This window comes from Neolamprologus multifasciatus, chromosome 1 (assembly GCF_963576455.1).
Source record: "Neolamprologus multifasciatus chromosome 1, fNeoMul1.2, whole genome shotgun sequence".
Taxonomy (NCBI): Eukaryota; Metazoa; Chordata; class Actinopteri; order Cichliformes; family Cichlidae; genus Neolamprologus; species Neolamprologus multifasciatus.
The window spans coordinates 29,201,546-29,228,413 of record NC_140439.1 but is presented as its reverse complement, the minus strand read 5'-3'; the positions used below and the strand labels follow the sequence as shown (position 1 = coordinate 29,228,413).

The following is a 26,868-nucleotide window of genomic DNA, read 5'->3' as shown; positions in this document are numbered from 1 at the left end:
GCTTTTCAAGGCACCCAAAGCACTTTACAATGCCACTATTCATTCACACACTGGTGGAGGCAAGCTACGGTTGTAGCCACAGCTGCCCTGGGGCAGACTGACAGAAGCGAGGCTGCCATATTGCGCCACCAACACCAGTAGGTGGTAGGGTAAAGTGTCTTGCCCAAGGACACAACGACCAGGACAGAGAGCCCGGGGATCAAACCGGCGACCTTCCGGTTACAGAGACGCTTCCCAACCCCCTGAGCCACGGTCGCCTTATGCAAACCACTGCAGTGCAGTACCTGAAATACCTACAGCATGATGTAATCGCTCTAATAGGATATTATGGTCAACAGTATCAAACGCTGCACTAAGGTCTAGCAGGACAAGCACAGAGATGAGTCCACTGTCAGAGGCCATAAGAAGATCATTTGTAACCTTCACTAAAGCTGTTTCTGTGCTGTGATGAGCTCTGAAACCTGACTGAAACTCTTCAAATAAGCCATTCCTCTGCAGATGATCTGTTAGCTGTTTGACAACTACTCTTTCAAGGATTTTTGATATGAAAGGAAGGTTGGATATTGGCCTATAATTAGCTAAGACTGCTGGGTCTAGAGATGGCTTTTTACGTAAAGGTTTAACTACGGCTAGCTTGAAGGTCTGTGGTACATAGCTGATTATTAGAGATAGGTTGATCATATTTAAGATTGAAGCATTAATTAATGGCAGGACTTCTATGAGCAGTTTTGTAGGAATGGGGTCTAAAAGACACGTTGATGGTTTGGAGGAAGTCATTATTGAAGTTAACTCAGAAAGATCAATTGGAGAAAAAGAGTCTAAATTAATATCAATGGTACTAAAAGTAGATGTAGATAATATTACATCTGTGGGATGATTATTGGTAATTTTTTCTTTAATGATTAAAATTTTATTTGTGAAGAAGTTCATGAAGTCATTACTAGTTAACCTTAAAGGGATGGTTGGCTCAACAGAGCTCTGACTTTTTGTCAGCCTGGCTACACTGCTGAAGAGAAACCTGGGGTTGTTCTTATTTTCTTCAATCAGTGATGAGTAGTAAGATGTTCTGGCTTTGCGGAGGGCTTTCTTATAAAGCAGCAAACTATTTCTCCAGACTAAATGATGATCTTCTAAATTTGTGACACGCCATTTCCTCTCCCGCTTACGAGTTATCTGCTTTAGGCTACGTGTTTGAGAATTATACCACAGAGTCAGGTACTTCTGATTAGAGACCTTAGTTTTCACAGGAGCTACAGTATCCAGAGTCGTACGTAGTGAGGAGGTAAAATTATTAACAAGATAATCGACCTCTGTTGGAGTAGCGTTCAGGTAGCTGCTCTGCTCTGTGTTGGTACAGGGCATTGACGATGATAACAGTGGGTGGATTATATTCTTAAACATAGTTACAGCACTTTCAGAAAGACATCTACTGTGATGAAGTCTACTCTCCACTGCTGTGTAATCAATTATTGTAAATGTAAATGTTATCAGGAAATGATCAGACACGAGAGGGTTTTCAGGAAACACTGTTAAATGTTCAGTTTCTATGCCATGTGTTAAAACAAGATCTAGAGTGTGATTAAAGTGGTGGGTGGGTTCTTTTACAGTTTGAGAGAAGCCACTTTAATCTAATAACAGATTAAATGCCATGTTTAGGCTCTCATTTTTAGCATCTACATGGATGTTAAAATCATCCCCAATAATTATTTTATCTGAGCTGAGCACTAAATCAGATAAAAAGTCTGAGAAGTCAGACAGAAACTCTGTGTAAGGCACAGGTAGACGATAGATGATAACAAGTACGACTGGTTTCTGAGTTTTACAGTTGGAGTGGACAAGGCTAAGCATCAGGCTTTCAAATGAATTAAAAGTCTGTCTTGGTCTTTCGTTGATTAATAGGCTGGTGTGAAAAATTGCTGCCACCTCGGCCTGTGCTTTGAGGTTTCTGGTAGTTAGAATGACTCGGGATGTTGATTCATTTAAACTAACATAAACATCCTGCTGCAACCAGGTTTCTGTAAGGCAGAGTAAATCGATTTGTTGATCAATTATTAAGTCATGTAGTAGGAGAGAGAGACCTGATATTTAATAATCCACATTTCACTGTTTTACTCTTTGGTTCAGATGTGGATACTGTATTGTTCTTTCTTTGTGTTTAAGTTGTTTGTTGCTGGTTTTTAGTTTGTTTTTTGTCTGTTTGGGAGCTGACACAGTCTCAGTGGAAATGGGGTTTTGGGGGGGTAGCAGGAGGAGAGAAGCTGCAGAGCGGTGTGTAAGACTGCAACTCTGCTTCCTGGTCCCAACTCTGGATAGTCATATTTTGGGGGATTTAATAAATTTGTCCATATTTCTAGAAATGAGAGCTGCTCCATCCAAAGTGGGATTGATGCCGTCTCTCCTAACAAGACCAGGTTTCCTCCAGAAGGTTTGCCAATTATCTATGAAGCCCACATTGTTTCTGGGACACCACTCAGACAGCCAGCAATTTAAGGAGAACATGCGGCTAAACTTGTCACTCCTGGTCTGGTCTGATTGGGGAGGGGACCAGAGAAAACTACAGAGTCTGACATTGTTTATATAATGTACATCCCCACCTACATCTGAACAGATGGAAAGATCCACATTTAAGTCAAATTAGTAATTATAGTAATTATAATTATAATGCATTCAGAGCACCAGTCTGCAGCAGCCATCGTGTCTTTAACATTCAAAGATGACATACATGCTGTTGCTAAAGGAGGTAGCTTTTAAGCTCCCAGTGTTTGTTCTGATTGACAGCCATGGGAAAGCAAGCACAGTCAGACTAAAAAAAAAAGCAAAACACTGACGCACACAGAGACACAAGGGATGAAACCCCACAGAATAGCATGCATGTATTGGTGCTCTAACCTCTTCTGTATATATTTCATCACTTTTGTTCCGAACTCCATTTTTGGTTTGGGCACTGAACTTGTAGAGGTTGTATCTTAAATTTCCTTTTGACATTTCATAATGTAGAGTCTCTAGACATGGTATATACTGGATTAAAGCCTATATTTGACTGGTGTCATGTGTTTAATACCACTAAATCTGTACCAGTGGATATCTTTGTAAAGATAATGGATTAGCTACTGTATGTTTCTCTACTGATTCCCTACTGATTATGGTTGAAAGCAATGGTTTAACTTCAGTGTTTAACTGGTCCTCAGTAGGGCAACAAGTTATGTTAAGCATACTTTCTGTTTATCAGCAGCTGCTTCACTTCATTTCAAACTGTTCCCGCAGTACATTCACAATGGGAGCTTCACAGTCCGACCACTGTCTTCCGCTGTCTACATGAGCAATAAGATATTGATTTTTTTTTTTTGCTTGAGGATCTTGTTGTTGATGGACAGTAAACTTTAGTGTTTATTTAGCAAAAGAGACCTGGTGGACTCAGATTTTTTAAAAACAAACAAAAAAAGCAGTGGTGGTGAGAACACGGTGTATATGTGCCAGTGTGGGTGCATGAAAAAGCTAGAATAAGAAAGTAAAGAGTGAGGCAGTGAAGCAGAGAAAAATAAACATTACATTGATTTTTGTGTGTGTGTGTGTGTGTGTGTGTGTGTGTTTGCTACATTTATTTTAGGTGTCAGGAAGCCAACAATGGTCTTGTGTGCTACAGCACAATTTAGCATGACAACAGTGTGTTTTGCATGCAAATATGATTAGGATTCTTTTAAGCTGTTTTCATGTCATCTTGGATTTTGCTCATTACCACTGGGAAATGTATTAGTCAAACTGAACATAAACATACATATTTATATAGAGTGCTTCAGTTATTTCCTCAGCAATTTTTCGCATACGGTAATTTCTTTTCAGCTGGTTTATTTCACAGATTCACAGCATAAGTGAGAAGGATTACCAGCTGCTTTTCATATGCATAGCTTAAATGCTACCAAAAACATTTTTGAAGATTTGCGAGTAGTTATTGCTGAGCTGTTGTGATAATAAAATATGCAATTACAATAATGAAAACAGTGAGCTTAGAAGATGCTGAACTGTCTATAAAAAACTGTTGTATCTTAACACAAAACATTAAGTTAAATTAAACTCTAAAAATATAAAAATGGAGAATACGTAGCCTAGTTTCATATTTATTTGATATGACTTTTTAAAGTTTTTCAGCCTTCACTGGGGCATTTTCTCTTCCCACATTTTCAGAGCCAGCAGATGTAAAGAGGAAAATAAACTTGTCATATGTCTTGCACTGCATATCAAACATTTGAGTTGCCAGCAGTAACTCCTGAATGCATTAATATTCACCTGGAGCAAACCTAAGCTGTCATCTTGTCTGAACTCTGTAGATGAAAATCCTGCCATGCTAACACCCCTATTACTGTCACCTCGATGAAAGGAAAGTTTGCACCAGATACTCTAAGTAACTTGTTTTTAATTAGTAGCACTTTGTTGATGATACTTGCAGTTCGTTTAGACAGCAAATAACTTGTGCAGTATCAAATGATCACTAGAATAACAGATTCCCTTTTAGATTAAATGCAAATGTGGGAATGTAAGCATCTACAGTTTAGCATATTAATCAAACACTGCCAAAATTCTGACTCAGTCCATTTCTTTGAAAGAAGGGGTTGTCACTTCTGTAAGTATGAAAGGTTTTTCTGTCTGTTCTTATGAGAAGTATTGATATTTTTGCCAATAAACTACCAACATTTCTGACACATTCTGGTTTTAATACTATGGTTTAAGCAGGATCCTATATATCCATCCATACGTACATCAGCTTTCTTCAGCTTATTCACCAGGGCTGTGGGGAGGCTGGATCCTCAATACTATATCTTCAGAAATTAATTTTTATCAAACCCTGCTTTTGAAGGCTCCATAAGACTCTATTTGAATCATATGAGGTGCTGGATTACAGGGTTTGCATTTTAAATAGTGTTGTTGAAGGCAGCCGGAGAAAACTGGTGAATGCATTTGCAGCAGTGGGACAAAGGATCTGTAATATCAAGCCTGGCAACCTAAATGACACACCTGCTCTTGCCTAACACAGATCCTCTTAGACCTATAGGAGGAGACAGGTTATTAGCTAGCATCACCCTCTGTACTTATTACATTGTGAGTCCAAATAAATGCAGCAGAGCAGATAAACATGCAGTGTGTACTGTTAAGGCAAACTTGAAATATACAAGTGCAAATGCATAATACACTAGCTGATCAGATCAATGCCCTGGCGGCAAGGTAAAATTGTCCTCGTAAAGGGCACGGGAATTACAATGGTCAGATTTTTTTTTTTTTGCAAGTTGATTTTGCAGAAATGGCAGAATTTCAGGACAGAAATAATAGATTTAGTTTTGATCTCTAGAGCATGGAGTTGTCTCTCCCAGGGGCCTGCCAGGGTTAAACTCTGATCTGCACACCATGACTTGCTCAAGGCTATGTGTGTGGTGTTATTAAAAAGAAATATTGCTTCATAAAAACCTGCTGCGCTGCAGCCAGGACTCCCATTAATGCAGACTGTTGCTGTCTCTGGGAGGTGGAATGGGACTTTTTTTTTTTTCATCTGTCCTCCTATTGCAAAGGCAATTAGTGTTGTGGCCCCAAAACCCTATCAGTCAAATAGATTGAAAGACACATTGGAGACAGATGTTTACTTGTATTGTTGCTTTAAACAAATCACATCCTCTACCCGTGGATTTGTATAATGGACTAGCAGGAAGGTACGCAATTTTAATTCAGACTCTGGCTGGTCATTTGCAATGCAGTTTGCAATTAAAACACACTGCAGTGGCCATCTGGACAAAAGAGCAACAAGAATAAGCAAATGACAGTTTACCCTTGAGCTCCACTGGTGAAAAAAGGTATCTTTTTAATACTGCTTTATATGTCTGGACAATTGCACAAGAATGGGACAGGTCCTATTTATTTTAATGACTCAATTTCACTGGTAAGCTACCTCAAAGTCAACATAAACTGTTCCAACTATATGGCAGCAAGTGATTCATCAAGTATTGTCAAGGACCAGCAGTGAGTTTCAGAAACCTCCCTGTGTTATTCAACGGCTGCCTCACACCCAGAAGCTCAGACATGCTCTGCATTTACCAGAACACGTCCTCATGGATGCCAATAGAGAGACAAGCTAGAGATTAGACTCTTCTTGGTTAGTACACAGAGGTGCGTTTGTGCTTTCGACGGTTACGATAAGCTTCCCGAAGTCCGGTAGGTGGCAGTGCAGTGTTCTCAGGTAGGGAGGGCAGGTTGTGGAGGAGTGGGGGGCGTGTGTTCCTCTTGCACAAGCGCTCGAGTGTTGCTTAAACCTGACGTGGGTCGCAGCCGAGCGCTTAGAGCGACAGCAGCGTGTGTGCGCGCGAGAGTGTGTGCGTGTGTGTGACGGGGACAGGGTTGCGGCAGGGCAGATCAGAAAGTGCCTGTAGCTATTCTTTGGCCGGCTCGCGCAGTCCTCCTTGGACCGCCAGAGTCGCACGAGACTGGCGACACGCTCCGAAGCCAGTCGGCTGGCCGCGTGTGACCCGAGAATCCCTCACTGATGACCAGACTCGGGCTGCTCTGGCACGAAAGGTGGAACTAAACTACATGAATTGATTTGAGAGCGATGAACTGGCAGCATGGCCAAGTGGTTCAAGGAGCACCTAGGATTCAAAACTACCAAAACACCACCACCGGCTCCTCCGAAACCGGACTACAGACACTGTCACACCGGTGTGCCCGGTGCGCCTGGCTTCCAACAAACAAGCTCCGGGACCACCTTTCCGAGTCCCGCTCAGCCGGACATCCTCGCTGCCTACAAACTACAAAAGGACCTGGATTTCGAGGATCCGTACACTCCAGGTGGAAATATCTCATTCCCCCCGAGCTTGAACACTGTGGGGTCACCGGATATCAAGTATGTGTCACCAAAGCACCGACTTATCAAGGTGGAAACAATCGAAAAGAGCAGCCCAGCTCCCGGCGGGGGTGTCACGGTCACCCAGGCTGTCCCCGTAGGGAGCGTTAAATCTCCTACTTCACCTCCCTCGGACCTCGACAACAAGGAGAAGGTGAGTAAAGTTTGGTCCTTTCAGCCTGCCCCCGAGTCGTATACAGAGCAACAACTTTCTGCCTCCCACTAATATTTGTATGTGAACAAATCGTTTCCCTCAAAACCAAATTAGAGCTATTTCATTTAAAACTTTACTCAAGGGAAAACGTGTGTCGTGAACATGGCACGTTACTGCTGTTAGGAATTAATCGTCACAACCGGCAGAACTTGTTATCACAATCGCACAACGGCTTTCCACCAGAATTGCGACATCAGCCCCTGTAAAATGTCTAAGCTACACCACAGAGACTGTATCCCGTATGATAAATAGCTCAGTTTGTCAGCTGATATGCCCGGTTTTCATTTTAATGCAAAAATGATCTTTCGCTCACCTTTTGAGCCTTCACGTGCAGACGCGCTGCTGTCAGCCCATCTGTAGCTTCTTCTCGAGCAACTGTGATCTCGACTAGACACAGTGGCTTTAATTTAACTTTAATCTAATCTTGTTTAGCTAGACAGACCAATTTAGCGAATGTTCATTGCAGTAAAGCCTGCTGTCTTAGAGGGAAATTACTTGTGATGAGTTTATGGATATATTATGCTCTAATTTGATCCTCCCCTGGCTCTGCCAGCACATACTTCGCACCTTTTGCTTTTTTAACTTTCTCAGAGTGAATGTGGAGACTGACAGCCAGACAACACGCTGTGCCTTGGAGCATGCTGTCATGCCAGGCTTCTCAGGAATCCATGCACTGGGTTCATTTGGAGAAAGCTGAGATGTTTGGTATTAGTGGGCGTAAGGACATGTGGTTTTATGAGATTGATCCAGTTTAAGAATATTTTCAGTCTCTGCATACCTTGTTAACTGAAACCTGTGCTCTCAACTCAGAGCAGGCCTCAGTCACCTCTCTTATAACATTTTTGTGTGCCTCTTGGCTTCACCTGCATGCTACTTCCTCCAGCACCTTTCACACTTGTCTTGTGGCATTTGGAATGTTCACTTTCATTTATACTCCAGTGTGCCTGCAGCCTGCCGCAAGAGTGTTGCACGAAGGAAGTCCAAGAAGATTGTTACCATCCCCTGAATTTCTCATATACCCTCAACACAAAAAACAGGAACCAAGTGAAACTCATAAAATGATATTCTGTTTCAGTGTTTGTTTTCCCACACTGTCAGCTCGTTTTCTTTTTTTCCTGTTTTTTATCAGACCTCATTAACTTGGTATGCCGGTTTGAGAATCAGGCAGCTATGTGTTATCAGAAGAAAAAGCAGGAAATGGAAATGCACAGTTTTAACCAGGCACTGCAGCTGTTCTAGCTGATTAAAGAAATTACAGTTGTCTCTTGTTAATTGAAGCTTATTTAGATCTCACTAATTTAGAATTACACTTGCATCTGCGCTTCACCTCTCTCCCCATATGTGCACATATGGCTTTAATGTACAGACAATTGATGGCATAGTATGGGCTAAATACCTCACGCCGAGAAGCATGTTTGGTGTTATAGATGAGCTAAATCAATACTGACAGCTGGGGAGCTTAAGCAGTATGTCAAGAGAAGGTTTTTAAGGCTTTCTTGTCAGGTGATGAAGTTTCAATAAAAATGTGCAGTAACGGAGAGAGGAGTGAGATGAAGTAGCAAAAATAGCCGCCAAAAAATGTTACACTGTTTCACAAATCTTTCCCCCACAAAAAAACACGGCAAGGGTATGTCCCATATATTTACTTCTCTAAATGATGGATGAGAAATTTGGAGAAAAGCCCTTGAAATGCCGTAAGCTACGCTCCTTAACTTCCTGAAAGAGCATTGTGAGGCTTTTGTGAGGATTACATTTTGTGTGGAAGCTGAGGATTTCTTTTCCGGCTGTTGCCGGCCATGGTAATTGTTTGTAAATCCTTGTTAAAGGGATTCTCCTGGTGTGGATTTTAAAAAAGCTGTTAATAAAGTTGTGTGTTCCATCAATCTCTGCAGTAAGCCTAATGTTAAGAGGTTAAAGGTAGGTGGTCGTCTTTGTGAGTTCTTCGTGTTTAACAGTTTTATAGCTATTTTTCTTTAGTATCTGCATAATAAGAAAAAGAAGTGTGTTTCCACCTTGTAGCACATATCTAAGTGTAGATTCTAGAGGTGGGAATCACCATACATCACACGATATTATCACAATACTTAACGCACGATACGATATTATTGCAATTTTTTAAAAATATTTTGCGATATTCAGATTCTGTACATAAAGGTAAACTTTATCAGTATTCATTTTATCTAATAACAAAGTCTCACACTCAGTCTTTCTCTCATTTCAGTCAGTTTTATTGTTGACAAACCGAACGGTTTGTATTACAGTCTAGTCCAACTTAACTGAATGCAACCATCTGTTACAATTATAGCTATTCTAAACTATGCAATTTGTGAAAACTATGCAGCCCCTTCAGCAACTGAAGAATTTGAAAGTAAATTAAAACTGAAGTCAGAGCATGTTGCAGTCCACAAAAACTTTTTTTGTAACAAAATATCGATTTCTGCTGTCCCTGTATCGATACATTATTAGCAAACAAAATATCACGATACTACAAGGTTTCGATTTTTTCCCCCCACCCCTAGTAGATTCCCAGTCGTAGTGATAGTTATTTTTCTTGCTGCAGACTAAATGCTGATTGCTAGGAGACTCTGCAAAAAAAGCACAGTGTCTTAACAGCACTGCTCAGTTACATTGATGTTTTAATTACTTGACTCATGAATTCTAATTATATCACTGCTTGCCTAATGCCTGAAATGCCAATAGCAGAGTGGAGTGAATATTCTGAAGTGAGAACACTGTATCTGTTCTTACAATTTCAAAGTGTCCCATTTCATCTCATAAAATTTCAAATAATCTTTTTGCGCTCACTTTGATTTGCACTTTTAACATGGAGTTTTATGCAGACTATGGCGTTTAACTCATAGATTTATATTTTCAAAGTATTGTGATGCATTTTGTTTTTAATGATGCCAAGCCCTTCATGGTACAGTGAGCTGAGAGAGATGATCAATTATCATCCTGCCTCAGAGATAATTAAAGGCCTCATCTCCCAGCTCATCGCTCTACTCAGCACTAACTTAACTTCTCTCAAGGACACCCAAAAGTGGTGATGAGCTCCATTTGAAAATGTGTAAACAAAAGCAATAACGGAGAGCTGACGGGGTGCTCCATCTGGGCGGAGTGGTGCCTGTCATCATCGGTATCTGTCAATGCACCTGAGAAACGGCTGTTCCATCTAACTTTGGCTCTTTTTACTGCCCGTAGTACCTTTGATTCAGTGGTCCCACAAGCCAGCTTGTATTTCTGTCTATAGAAATGAGTAGTTGGATCAGGCTTGCAGACAGTAGTTGTGCAGCCTGCAGAGGCATCTGGATAGACAGATATCCTTTATGCTTATTTTCCTTCTGTGCACCTTTTTACAAGACCTCCCTCTGAATTTCAATAGATTTTGCTGGAGGAGAAAAAACTGTGTTACACCCTCCCAAGATCGGTAGTGTTTTTTGCATTCTTGGAGGATATAAGAACGTACTATGTGCTGCTAGTGTCTTCCATTACCAACAGATAGTACAGCCCCCCCCCCCCCCCCCAAAAAAAAAAAAAAAATCACTTGTCACTGCTTTTACTCAAGTTCCCATTAATACGTTCCCTTGTATGTGAACTGGATTGGTGAACAGTTGTCGATAAACGCAATGAGAGACTGATACACAGATTCCTACATTTACTAGGGTTAAAATCCAATCTTATCAGCCATATGCATTAAAAATGATCAGCTTGGAAAAAGTTAATGTGCTATTTCTTATTTTTTTTAACTTTACCATGGCATTCACGTATAGCTGTTGTCTTGGGGTAACATTTAGGGATTGTATTACTATAAAAAGGTCAGGAATGCAAAAATATCAAACTTGGTACGGGTTCATATACTTCTACCGACACATTTCCTTGTCTTTTGCATTGGTCAGACTGTCTGGACTGCATGCACATTACACTGCCAGTAGTGCATGTTTAATCTCTGCTCAGCTTCATTTCCCCACACCCTGAATATTTCCGCTTGGCCTTTCACCCTGGCACTCCAGACATCAGTGGAGTTGTATAAATGCATCCCACTGGCCTTTCACGGTCTCATCTCTGCCAGTGATAGGAAAAATGTCAAGCACAAACATCAATATCACCTGGGTCTGCGAGAGTGCTTTTCTTCAGGGAGCCAGAAAATGGATGAAAACATGAGAGCCCATCATGTTTTGTTATAGCTCACCTTTTACTTGCAGTTCTCTGGCTTTTTGTATCAGACGGAGGCTGGCGAGGTTGATAGCAGGCCTGACTGGTTGTCGGAGCAGTGCGGTTTGGCAGCTGTTTCTCTAGTCTTTCACAAAGTTATTTGTGTTCGCTCAGTTGGAAGAATATATCTTAAAGTCATGTCTTTCGTATGTTGAATTGTTGAATAAATATAGTATAATGGAATTATTGTATAGCAGCACTAAAAAGGGATGTGTGGTGTTTTTTGTTGGGTTTTGTTTTTTTTTAAGTATTTTTCCACTGCTGTGACAGTTTTATGCCCAAGTTGAAATAATCAACAGATTGGTGTGAAAGCTGTGTCGTGCTGTCTTGTGTTTTGCAGCTGCTGTTTCTCATAATCATGCTCGGTAGTTGCGGGCACATTGTGACTCACTATTTTGATAAATTGTGTTAAACTGTGTCACATAATTAAGTTTGCGTGTTGTTATGGCTTTTCTGAATCATTGCAGTGAGGACTAAACGGTGATGTTACTGGTGAGATATGCCAAGCTTGATTGTAAGAGTGTTTTCTTCATTTCCACTTTGACCCATGTATCCACTAAATGGCTCAGGAATGCCTTGAATTTCCTGAGTTATGCTAAGCATCTACAGCATTTTTATTTTTTATTTTTTTAAATCATACTGTCCAATAATACGTTTTATTTGCCCTCTGCCACAGATGTAGTCTTTCATTCCAAACATTTTTTATACTCACCGTTTCTATGCTCTATTGTTGTTGATAACAGAGCTTTACAATGCATTCCTGACCTGAACAAGAATCTTAGAAGGGCTCTTTGAACGGAAGGAAGGATCACTGAGTTTAACAACTCAAATGTTTAAGCTCCACCTCGTCTGAAACAGTATGAGGTCATCTTGTTGTGGAAGATGTGAGCCATCATGTAACAGTTACTCATTTAAAGCATGGAAAGGTTTTGCTTTTTGTCAAGATATAATTTTGGTGGAAACACAAATCCCATTTCATTTACATCATGGCATTGTAATCTAACATCATTGAGTGTAATAACTAGCCATGGCTAAGGTGGGGGTTTTTTTTCCCCCAGCCATCCCACCACGTGTGCATAAAAGTTGTAGGCCTTGGGAATAATGGCCCTTAGCCATTGTTTGCTCATTTTCTTTTCTCTCCAACAGGGAACCTTCCTCCCAATTTAAAGAGTCCCGATGGAGTCTGTTGTGTTTGTTGCTCGATTTGCTTTTTCCAGCTTTGCGCCGAAACATCAGTCGTATAGTTCCACCAGGTCACAATTAGCCCGCAGACTAGTGCTGCAGCTCTGGCGGCCGGGGAGTTGTAGACACATGGCTCTGTTTTGTTTAATGACAGTGTGTGTAGCTGAGTGTACAAGCAGGCAGCCCTGGTCTGCAGGCAGATCGTCACACACAGATTAAAAGCAAACAAATGAGTTTGCATGCCATCTGAGACACAAAGAGAGAATTTGCATAAAGCAGTGGCTTTGTGCAGTATTTTTGCAAGCTCACTCTAACTCTGATTTAAAAGCTATGCAAACTTCATCTGTAACCAAATAGTTATTTTTTTTTTTTTGCCTTGCTGTAGAGGTCCTAGAGATAGACTGATTTGCTTTTTTTATTTTCTTTTCTTTTCTAATTTGGTGCATGCAAGTGGCTGCTGTTGTTTTTGTGTCACACTGCAGGAGGCAGCCAGACTTCCGTCTTGCAAACAGAGCTGCCCTGTGATCTAAGTGCCCACCAGGAAGCCGAACACTTCCATTTCTTCTGAGCGGGATTCCAGACTTTTCATTTCATGCATTCTTTGAATGAGAGAAGATTTGAGTGAAAGAAATAGAACTGCTGTAATGCTACTCCATCATTTATGCGGACAAGATAGTGTTTTACTCCTTTTGTTTCTTAAAATTAGTTTGTTTGTTTGTTTTAGTCAGTTGTTTTGGTGATAAGATTAAAGGAATAGAATTAAACCACTGTCTGAAGTTGTATGGTAGAAAATGCAGAGTGGCTTGGTTGCTCCAGGATTAAGGAAGTGCTCCCTTCCTGACAGGAAGTGTTTACAACTTGGTGACATTCCCTTTTTAACTTGACAAGTTTGTGCTTGCCCCTCTTTTCTGGCTGCCTATTCTGCTTTTCCCTCTTTTAATAAAATGCTCCTGGTGGCTGTTTTTACTTGAGAATTCTGAAAGTTGGCAAAAGGCACATAACTTTGTGGAAACAGAGTAGTGGCTGTTCCTCAACCATCTGAACATAGCCTTTCTTGCCGTTCGCTATGCTCCTTAGAGAGGTGGGAAGCCGCGTAGCAATAGCAGCGGTATGGAACTCCACCCTGCGCTAGCTCTATTGTCATAGTGGGCAGTGTATAGCAACCTTAGTACATCCTCACCAAGCAGAGGCAATCTGAGGCCGCAGAGCTCCCAGTCTCAGTCAGCTCATCCTCACATAGTGTGAAAACATTTCTAGCTTTGTTTAACGCCACACACCAGCAGCGTGTTTTGTTTTCCTCCCTGCTCAGTGAATCACACTTTCATAATCAAAGCTTCTTTCCCTGTGGATCCCATCGTGTTATTACATGAAGCCCTATTCTCCTGTTTGTCACTTTCTGTCTTATAGAAGCTATCACTAAAATATGGCGTTTTTAGTACATGTACATTATGATAAAACCATCAAATGGGAGCATATTGCATTTTCACTGCAAATGCCAGCATACTTAAACATTCAGTGGGCAGACAACTTTTTCTTTCCATCTTAAATTATTCTTATATCTTAAAACCGAGGCATTATATCGTAATGCCTGTAGTGTCTAGGACAAATTGTTTGTTCACACTAGCACAGGATTATCATATTTAATGAAAATTCCTACATTCCATCACTGTACCTGAATTATTCTTGACTCTTGTGCTGCACCACTTAGCGTATGTAGCAGAAACACTGCCAATAAATCTATCACACAGGGAGGGGACAGAGAAAGGAAATTGGATTTTGTCAAGCGTGTCGTCAAGTACTTAATCTTGAATATCTGTCACATATTAAAAGCAGCGTCCCCTCTACAGGGTGCAACCCGCTGGCTTCTCTCTCCCCCCCTCCCTTCCCCTCGCTGGAGTTTTTAAGTGGCTGTGTGGAGTGCGTTTCAATGAAGGGGATCCTTGGGGACAGGTTGAGGTGTTTTCTGCTAACAATCTATGCATATGCATTTATCAGGAGAACGGGAAAGTTAGAGTAGGTAATTGCCCAAAAGTGGGGGTGCAGATTTAGCTCTTTATATATGTGAAATAATCCACACTGGATACTATTCGTGGAGTAGATCTGCCGGAAATGTTGTTTGCCAGGTGCAGCCTGTTTGAGCAATTAATATAAGAGACCATGTCATAAAACATGCTTATATCTACTTACTTTTTGACCTGTAAATTTGATTGTTTAGTGGCTTAAATGTCACATTGTAGCTTGTTTGGATGATTTCTGAATATTAATTTAAACCCTTACTTTTTGCCTTTTTCAAATGCCACCAAATTTTTGTCTTACACTGTCTTTCTTCTGACTTTTTGAGCTTCCCCCAACAAGTCGATACAAAAAGCCATACATTTTTTTTCACTAGCTAACGATGACTGGCTTAATAATTATTATAATTACTGAGAACAAGCTTTTGTTTCAAGTTAATTTTGTGAGCACTCTACATAAAATTAGGAAAAGGCATAAGACGGCTTTAATTGGAGCGATTGTTTAAATTGCCCTATTATTGTGGTCGAGGTTGCAGCGTTCTGTGTTAAGTACAACCAAAATGCAGTGTAATGGGTAAGAATAAGCACTGGTATTGTGTAGAGGTTCGATAGCCTACACTCATTTGCTTTTAAAGATGCTTCTGGGGAAGGTAATAATGTCTAAAAAGAACTCTGCACTACAAAGGCAGTACTTCAAAAATTACACTATGGGATTCTGTCAGTCTCCCTTATTGAATTAGGATATGTGAGAATCCTAATCCATTTGTAAATGGGATAAGGAAGGCAAATGATTTGATACTCATGATTGGCAGTTGTCTTAGTACAGAAGTCCACTCACAGGTGGTGATGTTAAAGTGTGAAATGTGTGCTTTTCTGGGTCACTAGCAGCTGATTAGACTTGCTGAACATAGTTAAACCTTTAGTATAGAGGCACATGCTATACAGATATACTTATTTAAAACCTACAAACACTGCACAAGTGTGTCTGCACAAGTTGCACAAATGCACACATTGAGATGGGTTTCAGCAAGGCCTTGATCACGCCCAAAAGTGTTCGTTATCAGTCCACATTGCTCATGAGTATCAACTATCCAAGTTGATTCTCATGAGCTCACAAAGAACTTCCAGAACGTCTACTCTGAGCTGAAAAAAGATCACGAAAAGGTAAAAATAACATTGTCTTCTGTCATTTTCACTTGCTGTCGTTGTGGTTGACAGTTGTATTTCTTCCTCTGTCTTTATTTCACTGCACAGTTAATGGTGCTCTCACAGTGCCGGTGTGGGGACGATCCAGGTGTACTTGATATCTTTTACATCCCCTTCCTTTCTGACTCAACTGTTTTCTACATTGCCGGATTGTCTCTCCACTGAATTGTGACGCATGGTATCAGTTTTGCTGTTGCTGCATCTGGAAGCATTCCCATGCAAACCATGATTAACAACAGCCTAAATCACTTGTGCCAAAAGAACCAGCTTCACCCTAGCTGGCGTGCGAAAGCCGCTCCACATGGGCAAGAGTGCAGAGATCAGAACAACATTTTAATGTGGTCTAAATCTTAACAGGGGTGGGGTGTAATAAATAAGTCAGTGCCCACAGTGCAGATGTCTATGAGGACGACACGTGCACAACTGATGGCTGTGCATGGGCTGCAGTATTTTTTGAGTATGCTAATAGTAGCTGCTGGTACACTAAATGGTGCTATGAAAAGAAAATGAAAGGGGCTTCTGTTTATTTTACAACACGACTCCTGATCAGGCTATAAATGCTCTGAAGAAGTGTGGGGGGGTGCTTTTATCTTGTTTCCTTCGAAGTCTCCATTTTTTTTTCTGGCCTTGCTGATGCATGTTTACTGACACTGAATTGCTGCTCTCGACTGATTCTCCAATTAGATTAAAAGCAAATCAAATGAACGCACCTTGAAATAAACAGAATTTTTGTTTATTTCCACTGAAGTGCTCTTCATTGCTGCATGAACTGCAGTAGCTTGTGACTGATTGCAAGGCATCGCCTTTAGAGCAAATATATTAATTTGATTAGGTACCCCTGCAGACTCCTAAGCAGGCCTTTAAAGGATGCACATCGCTCTTCAAAGCTTCCAAAGAGGCAAAATGCTCTAACAGCAACCATGTTTCTTAGGAAACATTTCAATAAAGTTTCATTAATGTCAGGTCTGTATGGTAGGAACTGTACTCCTGCACCGTCTCTCCTTTCGAGGCAAAGCCAGTTTTCCATCTACCTAATCTATTTGGGAGATGCAGAACCCAGCAAAGCTCAGCCTGCACAAGGGGCTTTCAATGAAACGTAACCAGATTTGTGCTTGCTTCTTAGAAACATAAAAGTATCTTATTGGTGGTAACTGTGTTATGTCAACAGAGAGCCTGTGATCGCTTTTGCTTAAATAAATTGCCTTGAGGGAGTGTTTCTCACTGGTATGTTCTTTTTTGGGGGGGGGATGTAGCCACGTTATCTTAGGATGACTGCACACACAGCATTCATCCTGTGTTTATAGACAACGATAAGGTGGGAGAGCTATCAGCAGAGGCATTTCAATGAGGTACAGCTTGCTGAGTTTGGATTTACATGAACATTTTTTTTCCACCCCACAGGAGAAAGCATTCTTTATACAAGTCAGTCTCCAATAGTGTCTCCTCAGCTTTTGTCTTTTCTCCCCTCCCCTCCTATATTCTTTAACTTGACTGTTCTTTAAATAGTGGCATGTTTTCCTTTTTTTGTTACACCGAAGAACAAAAGAGCAACAAGAACAAAGAAGCCTTTTGAAATGCCTTAATGCAATTGACCCACTAAGCACAGACTTGTATTAGGTTATCGGTGGCTGAAATCCCTTGTGGCGCGAGACATAAATCACACACGTCAGTCCTCTTTCGTTTTTTTTTCTTTCTCCCTTCTCCCTCTTTCTGCAGCCTGCTGACTTTTGTGGTAGTCATAGGGCTTGAACCCTGACTAGCCTCTGATGCATTCTATTCTTCATGTGTTAATGACATTAATATCATCACTCTGCTTGCATTTATTTAACAGGAGTGGTGTTAATCCCATTTTCCTCTTTTTTTTTATGGTTAAAGTCTTTTTTTTTTCTGTTTCCTGAAAAAATCATCCATTTGCTGATGGATTAGGGTTGTAAAATGCCAACAATGGACATGTAGCTTGCTCAGTATTCAGCAATCTACTGTGTCGCCCTTAAACCATTTGTGCTCAAATTTCATCTAATGCAGTTTGTGGATTTTAATTTTTTTCGTTTGGATTCTTTTGTTCTTGATCATCCGATGAGCCGACTAAACACATTATGCATTAAGACTGCTGGAGGATCGCAGACTGCGTTTTCTCACTTCTAATGGAAGACCAGGGTAAAATAAAAGTGTAATCCTAGAAGCTCTAGCATCACGGACATTGAGCCAAAGTGGCAGGTGCCTATTATAGCCTCCCTCCATTGCTAATGTTCTCCCTCTGTTCCCACTGATTTGAAGTTGGCTTCATCGCCTGAGAGCCGCAGTGCAGTTCAAGAAGTCTGTTGCTATCTCCTTGGCCACGTCTTATACCTGCCAGAGCTCTGGCAGGTATAAGACGTGGCCAGCCAAAATCTGAACTGTGGAATGAAAGTAATTGAGTGAGTTCTCTCTCTATGCTGCAGACCAGTAAAGGACCTAGATACCACAGGGACATGGCCTAAGCCCGTCAGGTGGCTTTGTGAGATTTATATAGACTTACATCACAGCTTAGCAAAGACCTGATATATGGAGGCACTGCAGTCTTGTGCTGAGGGGGGAATTTTACTTTCATGACAAGTGTGGCTTGGCTGCAGTCCTGACACACCCTGGCATGCCATAAGGCAGATGGTGTGTCCCCAGGCGACGCCACTGCTCTCTAGCACCCCTCTCCTCAAAGCCCCTTGTTCCTCCCACTGACAAGTAGTCATTAGTGCAGTGGGACAAGAAGAACACATTGGAACAATTTGGATATATTAACCACCTCCTCTGTCCTATCTTGAATTGGACTGCAGGGCTTGTATGATGGCACCAAATAGACTTTATCTGACTGTGAGTAGTTTAGAGATCTCCAAGTGCAAAACAATGACCTGCGTGGGATGAAATTCATAATGTTCTTAGCAGCTTATGGATGACAACAAAATACCATACGTGTACACATTACTGACCAAAATAATAAAAATGATCATATAGTCTACAATTTTCCATGAGGTATTTATCAAACAGCTCAGTGTCACTCTTTTTAATGAGATTTTGCCTCATAACTCAAAATGAAACTTAACTGATGACCTCGATATATCAGTACTTATTAGTTTCATTTGATATTGGTGGGGAGACTGAAAACTAGTTGGTCTGATACTTAAGTTTGGTTTTGAATTAAAAAAAGATGAGTTCACATTTGGTTCTAACTGAAATACAAACACAAGCAACGTGCCGAAAAACCTTTTACTTCCCAGCTATGAGCCTCATATATACATGCACTTTACCATGCACATCATTATGACAAGCACTTATGAGCAGGAATGAGAGATCATGATTAATAGTACTGTTAATCACAAGTGTGGATGCATCCCTTTAATCCATCCAACAGAATGTTTTAAATTATTTAAAGGGTTTTCGAAATACTGAAAGCTCCTGCAGATAAGCAGAGAAGAAGAATTCAAGGCCCACTTATCACTGATTGCACATAGCTGTTTTATGTTTGTAGTTTAGGAAGGTAAAATGATGCTTACGTTTGAGTGAAGTGTTTTGCTTTCTCTGCCCACCGGTGCTATGCTACTATCTTCGTTAAACAGCTAACATTTTGAAGCCTTGAACATTAAGCACTGGTAGACTGCAACACTGATTAATATTAAATTTAAGCTTCTGGCAAAACAAAGGATGGCGTTTGAGTCTCAAATGATGGCTTTGGTTTCTATCCACGATTGCATCCATCCCCTCTCTTTCAGAAGTTTCGTGCCCAGCCTTTATTTGTCCTACATTATGTCAACAGGAAAGGCAAAGTATGATGTCATGCATTTGGTGTGGTTCCACGCATTACTCGAGTGATTGCCATTATTTCCTGAAATTTGCTCAAACATCCTTTGGCCCATGATGAAGGTGATGGTAAGGTGATTGAGTTCAAGCTAACACATTGCTAGGAGTAAACATACAGTATAGTATAGTTTTTGCTATGTGAACATGGGAGCTCTAGCTTGTACTCGTACATTGCTGTGCAGTTGTATTGTGTTAAAGTGAATTCATCTGGAGGAAAGCAGTTATGTAAATGAATGATACACCTTTTAAAGTGTTTGATCCCAAACCTTGAGTCACTCTGCTGCAATAAGTAAACCACAGTAAGATATCTACTGGACTTGTTTGCCATTAAGGAGAATCCAGTTTTTATTAATGAGGGTTACTTATTCTTAGATTTTGGCTGTGTTTGCAGTTTCTGTGTCTGAAGTGGATTTGCCACACAATATGATTACCGATGGCTGTTTTCAAGCAAGAAGGTGCAAGATGGTAATGATACTGGATCTGATGCATAATTTTAGGGTCTCTTGGGCTGCAAAGACGTCACTTATCAGATTGCCTGAATTTTAATCTCGCTTTTCTGTAAATATGTATATCTTTTGCAGCGCAAAAACAAACCAGGACGATGTTTGTATTGGATTTTTCCCGCTGTTTGAATTCGCAGCAGCAAAACATTCAAGGAACCCATAATTATGTTGTGGCAGAAGAAAAGTCCTAGTTATTTTCCCCAAACAGATGGAGAGTGAATACTGAAGAAAGCAGATTTAACTCAGAGTAGCTGCTATGAACACATCCGCGGTGCTTTACTTTCTATGCTATTATAGCCTAATCCACATATAGTGAGGACGATCTGAGCAGGAATATACCTGGCAGCGTTTCCCTGTCACTAAGCGGCTTACAAATTATCCCAGTGACAGTGAACTTACTTGCATTTAATACTTGGAAACTTTTCAAGATGTCTCTTTCTTCTTCTTTTTTTAATGTGTGACTGCATTAAATGATACTTAACCTTGATCGATGATGTTAAAATTCTTGCGTTTCTGGCACGAATTTTGAGGGTGTATCTGTGCATTTTCTTCCCTGAGGGTTGGCAGGTGTGTGTGTGTCTGTGTGTGTTTGTGGCACTCTCATGGGTGGCCTGGATATGGAGTTGGCTTTCGGGGAGTATGTTTTCTCTGCGGCAAAGATGGACAGAGGTTTCTCTCAAAAGAACGCTGGCTCGGTGGAGGCACAGCATGGCGAGCATGAGCCTCAGTCCACCTCCACTCTGCCCCTCCCGCTCCCATCCACCAGATGAGTGATGAGCTTGTTTATAATGAGACCAAATCCCTTCCTGTTACACATGACTCATTGGGTGTAGTGCCAGTCGTACATATTCACACACTCATTTAGGTGTTTTCTTGTTTGTGCACTGACCTTTTTTAAAAAAAATAAAAGGCCCTTTTACTAACATGTTTTCAGATTACAAAACACGCACTGCCCTTCTCTTCTCTTCTCTTCTCTTGTAACCACTGATTGGTAGGAGCAGACAGAGGCTCCAGAGAAAAAGTGCATTTACTAGCCACTGGTCCAAATGACCTCAGTCACACACCCTTATTAGAGCCAGTGCTCAAGAGGACAGATGGTTCAAATGGGAGTTTATATCCTTTCAAATTCAAGGTCCGTAGTTTTGAAGTGGCGTGCTCATAAATGAAGCAAACATTTCAAGGAAAGCAATATCCCCCCAAGGCACTGTACAAGTGGGCTAGCTTTGCTCCCTAAAGGTTTGAGCTTTATTTCTGGGTCTCAGGACATCCACCTAATTGCCATCCACTGCACAAAATGCTCAGCAAAAAAGCAAGACTGCAATTAGCCATGGCTCTCTGCCAGCTCGGGATAAATCTGCCAAATTGTTTCTCTTAAGAAAGTTGAGCAGTTGTGGTCTTCTTTCCTCTACTTTTGAAATGTAGGCCTGTCACAAGGCTATCATATAATTAGGCAAACCAGCAGTAGCAGAGTGTGCTGTAAGGCTAAAAGCTGAGGCATTGTGGCGGTGTGCTGGGGCATGCAGAGGTGGGGCATTATTTATGTATTTCACCCTTTATTCTCTAGCTTGCCTCAGTGGATATCGCTTGGTACTGTCCGGGGCCGAAGTGGTGTCTGTCACAAAGCACCATACTCATGTTGAGTGTTCAGCAGTGTTCCCTGGTTGCTCTTTCAAACTTTTTCTCTCCTTCAACCTAACCTTTTTTCTTTTCTTTTCTTTAAAATCTCCTACAGCTCATTATTCTTGAAGACTACGCGGACCCTTTTGATGCTGAGCAGGCTGGTGGCACTCAGACCACCACAGAAAAAGTGACAACTGAGAACGATGGTTACATGGAGCCATACGAAGCCCAGAAGATGATGGCAGGTAGGTCAACACGTTAAATCTTCTCTCTAGTCACCCTTTCGTGTGTCCGCGTGTGTCACACGACTGTTTCTAACCCTCTCCACACCTGCAGTAATCACAAGTTAAGGACTTATTGTAGTGGAGTGGTCATTAATATGCAGTGTGATGAGGTTATATGAATTAATGAAGAGGCTCAGATGCCCTGATGCCATTTTACAAGACAGGTGCAGCAGAGCATAAATGACTAGTGTGTCACAAAAGATGTCGAACCATTTTCAAAAGCTGTGACTTTGCCCATAAAAAAAAAAAAATCATGCAAGGATTTAAATGATGCAATGGATCTAGGAGAAGGAGATTTTATATGTATATATATTTTTTATTTTTCATTGAACTGTGCAGACACAGAGACAACCCCTTGCTGTGATTTCCAGGAAGGCTTTTTTTTTTTTTAATTCTCGACAACAATAGCTGTGTGCTAACACAAGAATTTAGTCTAACCACATTCCCCATATGGCTTCGTCACTGCACGTTCATCCTGTGGCTGAGCAAAGCGGTGACAAAGAGCAAGGAATATGCACAAGGAAAAAGAGAACTGAGGAAATATCTTTAAGCAAACAAAACAAGTGGCAGCTGTTTTCCTCTCTTTTACTGACTTTAGCATCCAAGATGAGGATGATGGAAAATATGAATAGCAGATTTGGAACTGTGAATTGACTAAAAGTTATTGTATATGATAGTCCCGATCCACAGACATATGATCCGTATACCGTTTCCTTTAACCAGCCCTTACATTGCTCCATTTGCTACCACGGAGGCAGGACGTGAATGTCTCTGTCCCTCTACAACAATTTTCTTTTAATGGGCCTCCAGACAATCTCTTGTTTTTTATCTGTCTTACTGGTTTGACCTCTGGCCGAGTCTTTGCCTCAGCAGAGTACAAAAACTCAGGATAAATCGCCTCTCTTGGAATGAGAAAGCCGTAAAAGGAAAAAAGAAATCTCAACAAGACTTGTGGTATCGCTAGAATCTTGAGCTTATTCCAAGTTCTTGGCTGCTTTATAAATTTAACTTGACACAGCTCTGCATTTGGCTATATTGACAAACAGTTCTATTCTGGCAGTAGCTGTCTGTTTGATTCGATTAAGTTTTCACTTTATTTTTCTGGTCGTTGATATCTTTGTAACCTGAGGTGGTGTTATTTTCAGGCTTCCTGCTTTCATTTTTTATATGTATTGATTGCCATTTTTTGGTGGGGTGTTGTATAAAGAGAGCTTTGAAGAGATCTGTATATACTTACTGTCTATATTTTAATATTCAAAGAAGTCCTTGAATTGCTATTTCCTCAATGGATGCCATCAGGGACATGAAAGAAGTTATTACATTTAACATACTGGCCACATACAGCGCTGTGCAAAAGTCTCAAACATCCCCTTCGATCGTTTATATTTTGATGCCCAGAAGCGAGATGTTCTTGTGATGCAGTAAAAGCATACCTGGATAGATAAAAAACCCAATGAATCTGCCTTGGATTGGCCTCCCCAGAGTCAGGACCTCAACAGTATAGGATCATCTTGGCACAGAATGAAACAAAAGCCAAGCAACATCCAAAGAGAAAATACATTTTGACTGTCTTTTAAGAGATGTATTCATGAAGTCCACTTAAAGAAACCACAAGAAAGCTTCAGGTTCAGGCTGTGTTGAACAGCAGAGGCGATCGTAGCAAATATCAGAAATGTACAAACTCTGTTTTTGCCTTATACCCTGTATTTCCATGTATGTTTGCGGATGTTGCAGTAAATCGCTGCACCTATTCCCCTGGCAAAATATAAAGAAATTATGGGTGGCTCAAGACTTTTGCACGGAACCAAGTATAGAAGAAACACTGGGGATGAATAATCTTTTTAGTAAATGCTTTCCTCCATATTCACACAGCTACCAAATTCCAGATTCAAACTTGGAAGCTGCACACTACAGCCCCACTGGTACAGTTGGAGGTTAAATACCTCACCCAAGGGCGTCTCAGAGATATAATGAGGGTCAGGCTCTTTCACTTTCTCCCACTGTGCAAGGCCGGATGCACGCACCAACGCATCAACATACTGGCTATGCTATAGAGTAATTGCTGCATCTTTCGTTCTGACAGCATCTTAGTCAGGCAGAGCTGCACACTCAGAATTTCATCAGCTAACAGGAGAAGGAGGAACTATTGCACAGACTGCTGCACTCTAGCAAAAGAGGTCCTTTTGACCCTAATTCTGTCTAATTATGTCACTATTGCCGTTTCTCTGACTTTTAACAACAGCACTGTTAGGAATAAAAATTCTCTTTAGCTTTCAGACTGTTGTTTCTGTAGCTTTAAGAGCCTTGCGTCTCAGCTCTTGGTTCCACAGATGGGTGCAGATGGACACCGAACCCTAAACATGCCAACACAACACAAACTTTTCTATTTATGGCTGTCAAAGCAAGTTTTAATTATTTAATTACTGCTCGCCAAATTTATACCGTCTATAAAATGGTCTGTCTACCTTCTCATAAAATGGACCGTAACCGTCTCAACTTGCAAACTCGAAGTTGTGTGTAAAATAGTCTCTTATAAAAACATCTTTCCAATTAATTTTAAGAAGTAGACTGAAAATGACTCATCTGCTGACTTTTTAACTGTTTTATAGAAACTGTTTCATCTTAACTGTTTCATCATCTTCTTCTAGCTTTTTATGTTTCTACACATGATTTAATTTAGAGCTGCTCTCACCTCATTCAGCAGACACACACGTTGGTTCAGTGAAAATGTGAGCGTTTAATACATTTTCTGATCAGTGACAGTAATTATACTCTAGTGTCTTTAGATAACCTTGTTTTGCGACACAAAAGCCATGTCATAAACACCAGGAACCACAGACTCAGCTATACAATTCCAGGAGTTTGATGACATCTTTAGAGTTTAATTGTTACTTGTGGTTTTGCACAGTTTTGAGTAGAAATTTGGTTGTGACCAGCCAAAAGGCAGCTGTATGAACAACAGCATGACTAAGCGGAAGTTACTCCAAAGACTGGGAAATGCCAGCAATTTGAAATATAAGGAAAAGAAGGACATTTGAGCATTGCTGTTATTTTCAGATTGCTCCCTAGAGGTGTATGTCTGTGATCACTGTGAGCTCAAATTTAAACACAATTTCTGTGTTAAACTGACCCAGATTTCACTGGTGACAAGTGCTTGGTTTCCAGTTAGGATTTAAAAATGAAAGGGCAGAATTCAGTGGAAAAGTCTGTAGCATCCAAACTCAGAAGAAGCACACTGATCTTCAGTGTCAACCAGACTTTGTGCACCATGAGTTCATTTCGAGGGTCAAGTTTAGAATCAGTTCAACTTTAACATCCTAAGGCAACTGAGGATGAACATGACTTGAACAGTGGTGCGTGTCTTGTGGCTGTGCACCTACACACAGTGCACTGAAAAGCCTCCACTGTGTCAAAATGGCAACTCAAACATGAGTTGGAGGAAATCCAGCGTACATTACAGATGCACATGTGCAGGTGGTCGCAAGTGGCAGTGGTAATGGAAGAAGTGCCTGCCTCGAAGATGAGTCCAGTCTATTTTACATCTGCACCCTGATCATCATACCTTGTAATAATGAAAGAAAGTCTCCCCTTATATCATATACTATATAAGGATGCTTATCTTTTACAACTTTGCTGTCAAAGGCATATTCCACTGACGTGCACATGCATTGATTGTAGTAAGTGTTTTCTTGATTCCTTGCCATTGCTGTAAATGAAATTTGAAAGCTTGCACACCTGAAAAAGATTGCTGTATTATTAAAAAAAAGAATTATGTTTTTAACTGGTTTCAAGTGAACTGTTTTGAGACTGGAAGGTGTTATTTTGAAGATACAATTATAATTCCTTAACAACATTCACACCTTAAACACACAAAGACACACATTCAACCTCATAGTGGGAGGTGTGTCATGTAAGGCCTGAGGCGAAGTGCCACAGCCGTTTACATAACAAAGTGTGCATTCCTGCTATTCGTGTGTGTTGGCACGCGCACTGTCGGGCACTGTTGTACGCGTGTGTATGTGTTTGAGACCGAGACCTGTGTGCCTGTGTATGTGCTGTGTGCTCAGTGTCTCTTTTCCCAAGAGCCATCCTTAGTGAGGTTGAGCTGGCTGATTTATGGGCCTACTGGAGGGGCATGTCACAACTTCCTTAACCTGAAAAGCCAGCCCCACCTCCCCATAAGCTTCTCCGCACTGGCTGCTGGCAGGGAATCATTGCACCTCCTGTAGTTATGTGAAGATGTGCACGGACACACTGTCTTTATGTTTCCTGCGTGTGTTTCTAGAATGCCTTGAATGTTTGTCATGTCTACACGCGTCAGCCTTTGCATGTGCTATTTCTGTTTGAGAGTATGAGTCTGTGGTACATGTGTGTTTAACCCCAATAGAAGACTATCTCCCCTTTTTACTTGTGATATTAATACTTATTGTGGCATGCAACTAATTTGAATGTTTATGACAAAAATAAATTTTTCTTTCTAATATTCCACACCTTCCCCTACAAGCATACACACACATCTCCTCAGCTATCAGTGTGGTCAGGCTACAGGAAATAGCCTATGACCTAATCATAGGAGGAGTTATTTGGGAAAAGAAAAGCCTGAATAAACCCTTGCAATTTTTTTTTTATCTCCTCCACTTGACTCCGTCATAGATTATTGTAGCTGTTGAGGCTTGTTCCACTGACAAGTACAAGGGGCTGGACTAGTACTGCGGGGCAGCCTGCGTCAAGCCATTTCTCAATGAACACGAACACACAAACACACGCACACACGCACACACACTCATCCTCATGCTTCCCAGTCAGCCAGCCAGGCAGACGACCATGTGAGAGATTTCCCACAGTACAGAAGAGGCCTGTTGTGCAAACATCTTGCACGATTGAGCTCTCCTGAGCAAACAAACTCCAGCGCGGCCCACTTGCC

The 26,868-nt window shown here is 41.0% G+C and overlaps 1 protein-coding gene across 5 annotated transcripts in view; it reads left to right on the top strand.

The window, feature by feature from the left end:
* Nucleotides 1-6,233: 6,233 nt before the first annotated feature.
* shf (Src homology 2 domain containing F) overlaps nucleotides 6,234-26,868 on the top strand; it is a 92,188-nt gene continuing 71,553 nt past the window's right edge. For 2 of the 5 annotated variants that reach the window (XM_085154836.1, XM_085154826.1), the window contains exons 1-2: nucleotides 6,238-7,034; nucleotides 21,773-21,905. In XM_085154836.1, coding sequence (XP_085010962.1) covers nucleotides 6,603-7,034; nucleotides 21,773-21,905 — 565 coding nt within the window. In that variant the 5' untranslated portion in view covers nucleotides 6,238-6,602. Of the gene's footprint in view, nucleotides 7,035-21,772; nucleotides 21,906-26,868 lie in introns of all 5 variants that reach the window. The other 3 variants (XM_085154861.1, XM_085154845.1, XM_085154853.1) reach the window with 3 other exon arrangements.